The sequence below is a fragment of the Peromyscus eremicus genome, chromosome 2, assembly GCF_949786415.1.
Source record: "Peromyscus eremicus chromosome 2, PerEre_H2_v1, whole genome shotgun sequence".
NCBI lineage: Eukaryota > Metazoa > Chordata > Mammalia > Rodentia > Cricetidae > Peromyscus > Peromyscus eremicus.
The window spans coordinates 149,538,027-149,545,255 of record NC_081417.1 but is presented as its reverse complement, the minus strand read 5'-3'; the positions used below and the strand labels follow the sequence as shown (position 1 = coordinate 149,545,255).

General features: G+C 57.1%; 1 protein-coding gene across 1 annotated transcript; it reads right to left on the bottom strand.

Moving 5' to 3' along the window:
* Window positions 1-2,354: 2,354 nt before the first annotated feature.
* Window positions 2,355-5,378, bottom strand: Camk2n1 (calcium/calmodulin dependent protein kinase II inhibitor 1). The gene is made up of 2 exons (XM_059256218.1): window positions 5,091-5,378; window positions 2,355-3,697 (listed from the first exon to the last, which is right to left on the bottom strand). The coding sequence occupies exons 1-2, from the start codon at window positions 5,254-5,256 to the stop codon at window positions 3,627-3,629; spliced, it is 237 nt and encodes a 78-aa protein (XP_059112201.1). The 5' UTR covers window positions 5,257-5,378; the 3' UTR covers window positions 2,355-3,626.
* Window positions 5,379-7,229: the final 1,851 nt, after the last annotated feature.

Sequence of the window (7,229 nt, the reverse complement as noted above, 5' to 3'; positions counted from 1 at the left end):
TCCCTTCATCCGTGGCAGACGGCAGGAATCTTTAAGCTTCTCTGTTTTAAAACTTAATTTGCCAGTTCTTCCTTTAAAGATACCTTTGATATTCCTGCAGCCTGTGAGCCTGGACAAGCCACAGGAGCGGAATCCAGGGAGATGGATGCTTATTGAAAACATTCAATTAGCCAAGTTTAAAGGATGCAGCCCTGGATGCTCCAGGTCGATGCTCAGGGGTTTAGTTACCCTCCCCCACCTCCATCTTTTAATAGCCTTTTCCCATATTTATTGCTGCCCTCTCCAGCTACTTCAGACATATCCAGCACTTGTTATAATTTGATATCTGCCCAGTCCCCAAAGTGCCTTCTCAACAAATGCTCACCCGATGCTATAGTATATTTAAGAGATTTATTTTCCTTGTTACTGAATGGAGGCCTCAGGAAAGGCAGACTCATTCCAGGCTGAGGACCTGCCTTCACTGCCCAGTGGCCTCCAGCAGGAACATTTTAATACATCACTTATTAAAATGGACCTTTGGCCTTGGCCCAGGGCACCCGGCAGCTCCAGGCGCTAGCTGACCACATCCACACGCTGCCCCCTTCTGACCCCTGACGCAGTCTGTTGTGCAGGATGGTGGAGATAGGCAGGGCTTCAGAACAACACACCAACACAAGGATCTTTCCAGGCTGAAGGGCAATAGCGGAAGCAGGGAACCGAGCCAAAGTCTGCATCCTCATCCTGGATGGTAGGCTCTGGGTTCCAATCCTGCAACTGCAGCTAACAAACCAAGGCCCTCTGCAGGAGTCGTCCTTCCTGAGACCCGCTTGCTATTGTGCAAGCAGGATAACAACAGCACCCATTCCGTAAGGCTGTCGTGAGCCTGGCATTCAGGAAAAGCCCATGGGGAGGTAGGTGGTCTCTCTTGCTTCCCTGGGGCTTCAGCTTCTTTGGTGGCTGGAAAGTGAATGTCTCTGGATTTCTAGGGTTGCTGAGACAATCGTGTGAGAAAGTGGATGAGAAAGTATTCAGTGACAGCAGTGCTGTGATGGGGTACTGACAGAAACCCCCCCAAAAAACAACCGGTTCACCTGGCTTCTGTCCCTCTTAGCATATTATTGTTTGAACAAAGAGCAGGCCCCGCCCCTAATTCTCTCCCCAGTACCCCTTGGCCGTCTAGTGGTAAAAGTACACGGCATTGCTTGGCTCTACGGAGCCTACAGACCTTCCAAAAAGGGGTGCCTGGGGTCAGGAGGGGAAGACAGCTACTCAAGAAGAGAACCATGTGCCTGGGAAAATGAAGTTGGCATCTGCAAGCATCTGCAGGCTGGGCACTGCCAGTTCCAGCTCCCCCATCAGCCCCAGTAACAATCACAGGATGAAGAACCCTGGGCTGGGACCCACTGAGGCTGTCAGCCCTGGGAAAAGAGATGAGACATTCGCCCTCCCCTCCCAGCCCCCCCCCCCCAGCCCCTGTTCTGCAACCCCTGCTGTGGGGACTCTTACCTGATGTCTGAGTCACACTCAAGCGCCTGTCACTGTGAGCTGTGTTGTGACTCCCTGGCTGACAGCTTTACAACAAACGTATTAAAAGCTCCAGGCAGTGGGGCTTCTACATGCAAAACAGCCCGGGGGGTGGGGGGGCGGGGGACCTCCTCCCAGGTCCTCTTCCCCACCCCACCCCCACCCCCACCCCAGAACCTTGACCCCACACTGCCTCCAGCTTCACAAGAGATGGAGCTACCTCCCACCTTAGCACGACAAGGTTTTCCAGTGGGTGACTGGAGCCAGGCGTACAGGTGCCTCCCTGACCTCCTGGCTGTGCATCCCCAGAGAAGAGACTCATCCTCAGTTAACGGTGGGCTCTAGAAGTTACAGAGAGAGTGTACCCCCAGCCCAGCCCCTGGTGTTGTTCAGTGGGTGTTACCAGGGGCCCCACATGGAAGGTTTCGGCACACCCGAGTGTTGCTATTCCTCTCCTTCACCCCATGAGGCAGAAGCTCAGGTATCTGCTCTTTGCAGGTGAGGAAACTGAGGCTTACAGAAGTTCCAGTTCAGAGAGCAAGGAAATCAGAGCTGGGAACTGAAGCCAAGTCCAGTCTCCTAGCATCACTCGGAACAGGACTGACAGCCTCCTGCCCCTACAGGATGGCCAGAACCTTGGGGAAGCCAGGAGGAGCCCAATTTGCAAACTCAAAGCCCACTAAATTCGTTCTCTGGAAATGGCTTGGCCCATCCAGCCCACGGACAGATGCCCCCTCCCCCCCCACCACCACACGCATTGTTTTAGCCCACAGACCAAAGCCACCATCTCCTTATTCCAGTCAGATGGACAGCAAGTACCCAAGAAAACAAGGCCAAGGAAAGAGAAGAGACACAGGAAGAGTTCTTTATTGTACATCGGAGAAATAGCCCTGTGTGCTGGTTCAAGGTGCAACATACAGAATACAGAACTAAGAAAAGAAGGAGCTGGGGGTGGGGACCTCTTGAGATCCAAAGTTGCAAACAAACCAAAAGAAATAAAATAAAATAAAATAAAATAAAATGGTCAAAGATTCCTCACGCAAGAGGCATTTTTTTGCAAATACCATGCAAAACAGGCAGCTGGCGAGTCTTAAGAGAACCCCTATAAATAACAGGAAAGACACTCCGAGCATTCCTGTACAAGGACTCAGAGCACAGGGGGGAAAAAGAAACCAAAATGCCTTTTGGCGTTTCAAGATATTTGGCACTCTTGTGATTACATTTGTTTTTGTTTTTTTACAGTTCATTAAAGAGAATAAAGTGACACAATATTGGAGAGGGAAAGGGGGGCTCACACACGGACTCCAAGGGGAGGTTCAAAAAGCTCAAGCATTTTTTTTCTTTGTTTTTCTTTTTTCTTTTTCTTTCAGACATAGAAAACGTGTTGTTGGAGTTAACCTGGGCAACAAGCTTCACTGTAACAAAGAAATCACAAGCTGTGCAGTTCATCTCTTTAAAATAAGACAAGGATTCGCCTGAAGCGTCATTCCTTAGAGAAGTTACCTCCTGCTCTTAAACACATTGCTGATAACTTCAAAAGATGACCGAAGTAAAACAGTATCTACAGAGATCATTCTCCCCGGTTTTCTTTTGTACATCCAAGAATAAACAACAATTTAAAAAAATAAAACTGGACAGCATGTCACATCCAAGTGCACAGGATCATTTTTGCAAGATTAAATAATGTAAACATTGGGAACAGCCAAATCAGCAGAGACCACAAGCACCTTCAAGGACTCGGTGCTGCTTCAGGAAGTGGTTCAAACTCCAGATCTATAATTGCACAATATTTACCAGATATAAAAAGAAACATATTAATTTTGACAAATAGCTGCAACTGAGACTTTTTTCTTTATATGTGTGTATATAGTGATTTTTTGTGTTTTTTTTTTAACTTTTATTTTTGTAGAGGAGCCCAGAGCCTTCTCCTCTTCCTCTTCCTCCTCCTCCTCACACCTCATCTGTCTGCCCGCCTGACATGAGACACAGGTTGTTGATTTCATCGTAGGTAGCAAGCTAATAATACATTTCAAAGTGCTTTCTCCTCCTCATGCTTTCTGCCAAGAACTGTTATGGCCCGCCACTCTTCTTCTCTTTCCCTCAACTCATTGTCTTTGGGGCAGTTAGACACCAGGAGGTGCCTTGTCGGTCATATTTTTCAGCACGTCATCAATTCTATCATCTTCAATAACAACTGCAAAAAAAAAAAAAAAAAGAGGAGAGGGGAAGAGAAATGTGAGAGAGCTTGGGCCTAGCCAGGGGTCTCAGACATTTGGTCTGTTCCCACTAGGGGGGTGCAGAGGAGGACGAGGAAGGAAGGCTGTCTGCTCCCAGCAGTGTGAACAGCTCCATCGCCCTCGGCTCCTGTTCAGGGGTCCCTTCCCTGCCTAGCTCTGAACCGCCCCAACGCCTAACCCGCGTTCTAGCTGGATTCTAAGAAAAAGCGAGCAAAAGGGAGCCATCCCAGCGGCCAGGCTGCAGCCCGGGCACACTCTGGCACTCGGGCACCCAGCCTGGTGCATCCATTTACAAAGAAGTATCCGAGGCCGAGAAAGGAGAGGAGGGGAAGCTGAGCTCTTCAGGTCACTGGTGCCGATGGACCAGGCTGGGTTCAGAGAGCCAGGAGCCAGGAAGGGAGGCTGGGATCGGTTCCCACGCCGATCTACCGCTGGAGAGTTCAGGCCTGGCTTGCGCCGGTGTCCCCCTCCCGCTCGCCTTCTCTGGGCCCGGGGCCGGTGGCCTCCGCCCCTCCGCTCTCTGTGCCACCGCAGAGGGCAGAACCTCCCTTCGCTGCTGCCTGGGGCTCTGCCTCCTGCCGTCTCTTCCGCCTGTCTCACCGTCTCCACTTAGCCTTTCTCAGTCCCTCTAAGTCCACGGGATGATCCTGTCCAGGACTCTGGGTCTCTACGCTGCGATTCTCTGTCTGTCACCCTCATTGTTGCAGCTGCCTCAACGTCCTCCCTAGACTTGAGTCCCCGGTTCGCGCTGTCGTTCCCGCTACAGCTCCCTTGCTGGAGCTTTGTCTCCGGCTCTCAGCCCACCTCGGTTATCTCCTCCCTTCACCTCGGCGCCCCAGTCTCTTCGGGCAGCACCCTGCGTCTGGGTTTCTTGAGGGCTTCTCCAGCTCCAATCGCCCAGGCTAGACTAACCTTCTCCCCTCTGGCAAGTAACAGTGAAGAGTCTGTGCGACCTAAACGCCCCCTCGTCTTCCCCGCAGCTCCCCCCCCAAACGCAGACCCCTAAGGATTCCCGGGACCCCTCCCCCAGGATGGCAGAGCAGAGCGAGTGCAGCTGCGACTCCACTGCGCAAAAAGGGGGAGGGGTGTGAAATCTAAAAGCAAACTTTGGTGCGGCTGAGGACGCGGGTATAACCCTTGGGCCTCGGTTGCTACTAGAGGCCACCACGCCCCCGGGTGACCCCGAGGCTAGCCAAGACAGATGGGGACGAGCGCCCGAGGCCCGATGCAGCTTCCGCCGCAGGAGGGATCCCTAGATCCTGCAGAAAGTCCCCCGCGGTCGGGGGACCCCTAAGCCCCCGCCAGGCCGCAACACCAGCACCGCAGGGGGGTAAGGGACGAAGAACTCACCGCGCTTGCTCCGGCCGATCTGGCCCAGCTTGGGCGGCCGCTTGTTCTGCCCCGCGCCGAAGAAGTTGTTGGTGTCCTGCAGGCGGCACGAGAAGATCTGGCCCACGTCGCCGCCGTCGCCGTAGGGGCTCAGCTTCTCGTCGCCGTAGGGCAGCACCTCCGACATGGTCGCGTCCGGGGGCTCCGAGGCGGCACCTCCTCCGCCCGCGTCCCCGCCCGCGGAGGACAGGGTCAGCGGCGCTGGGGCCGGGGATGGCCGGCCGGGAACGGCCCTCGGGGCTGCCGCGGCGCTGGGGCCGGCGAGAGGCCGGGGGGACACCGCTTGGGGCAGGAGCGCGCAGCCCGCGCGAGCGACCCAGCGAGCGCCCGCAGCTGAGCTGCGCTGCGCTCGGGCTCCGCGCGCGAGTGGCTGCTGCTCCGGCGGCGGCGGGCAGGACTCACATCCTCGGCGCGCTCGGGCGCGGGGCGGGGGCCGAGCCGGGCGGGGCCTCGACGCGCAGGGAGGAGGGTGTCCCTGCGAACCCGGAGGGCGCCGGACCGAGGGGGGCGCACCCCGGGGAGCGCGCGGACCGGTCCTGCCGCGGCTGCGGGCGGCTGCGGCGGCGGCGACTCGGGGACTGGGGAGCTGCAAGCGGCTGAGGGGGAGGGGAGCGAGGAGGAGGGAGGGCAGGGGGAGGAAACCCGGAGGGAGGGAGGGAGGGAGGGAGGGAGGGAGGGAGGGAGGGAGGGAAGAAACCGAGAGGGCGAGCGGGAGAAAAACAGAAAGACAGAGGGAGGCAGGGGGAGCGGCGGGAGGTGGGGGGTGAGGAAGGAGAGAGAAAAGCAAAGGAGGGAGACTAGATCTGGATCGGAGAAGCAGAGCAGAGAAGCTTGAGGAGGGAGAAACAGAGGGAAGGAGAAGAGAAGGGGGAAAGGGAGGCAGGGACGGAGGAGCAGGCTGCGAGCTGCGAGCGAGAATGCCCGCCCAGGCTGGAAGCGAGGCGCCGGAGGAGGGCGGGAGGAGGGGACCCGTGGGCCTCGGGGAGAGATCCCTGGAAGCCAAGCGACGTCACGGGGCAGCGCCGGATCGCGGCTGGCTTCCTGCCCCCGCCCCCTGTCCCCTCCGTCCCGCCCGCGCCTAGGGGCCCCGGTGCGCCCCGCCCCTCCCGGCTCTCGCCCCTCCCGCTCGGTGTTTACCCGACCCGGAGCCTGTGCGCGCCGGCTCGGCGGGTTGTGACTCTCGAGGGGAACCCAAGGCAGTGGGAGGGGAGGGGACCGAGGACGCACAGGCCAGGGAAGGACGCGGATGCTGACCTCCCTGGAGGCCAGTTGCAGAGGCCAAAGATCTGAGCGCACCCGGGCGATCCGTGGGTACGCCTCTCCCTTCCCCCATCACACTTGTGCCCCCACTTAGACCCTGACAGGCATCCCTAATACCTCACCCTTTGCCCCCGTGCCCACGGATCTGCCAGGAAGGCCTTTTCCTCACTTCTTGTCCCTCTGTGCGGGACCCTGGCTCCCCCGGGACAAAAGGGAGGGGTGAAGAGGGGCAGCCCCGCCTCCCACAGGATAGGGGAGAGCCTCATTACGCTGGGCTTGCCTGGGATGCCCGGCTCCTAGCGCCCTCTGACTCCGCTGGGGACGTCCGGGGCCTCTACCCTCCTCCGGGACCTCCCTTACAGCAACAATCTTAATAAAGCCCTGGGGAGAGACTGCGGCCTCGAAACCAGAAGCGTGCTCATGCACCCTGAGAGGGAGATCCAGGCAGCCCGAGAGACCTGGAAGGCGCATCTGCCAGCCAGATGGTAACTCCAAGGGGGCAAGGTGCGTGAGGAGTGCTCATTATCCTCGCCTGAGCCTGGAGCACCTGCTCTCCCCGTGGAGACTAGACCTGCTCAGCAGAGCCGGCCTAACCCCAGAGAGGGGTAACCAGCCCAAGGTCGGCAGCCTGCTGGAGGAGGCAGGGCTAGGAAGCTAATCCTAGTCGGCAGGCTCCTAGCTCACCTAGCCCCCCCCTCCCCTTCCAGGCAGCAGAGGGGGAGGTTCCCATCAGCATCAAAAGAACTCTCCTTCAGGTTCGCCCTTAACATCTAGAACTCCAGTGAGTGGGGCTGAAGGAAAAGGACGACCGTTTGATTGATACTCTTAGGTGTAGAAGAA

Bases quoted from the DNA above. Each gene is read 5' to 3' on its own strand.
- Camk2n1 (XM_059256218.1), bottom strand. From the start codon at position 5,256: ATGTCGGAGGTGCTGCCCTACGGCGACGAGAAGCTGAGCCCCTACGGC. The intron at 3,698-5,090 runs GTGAGTTCTTCG...TTTTTTTTGCAG, and splicing joins GATCGGCCGGAGCAAGCGCG to TTGTTATTGAAGATGATAGA.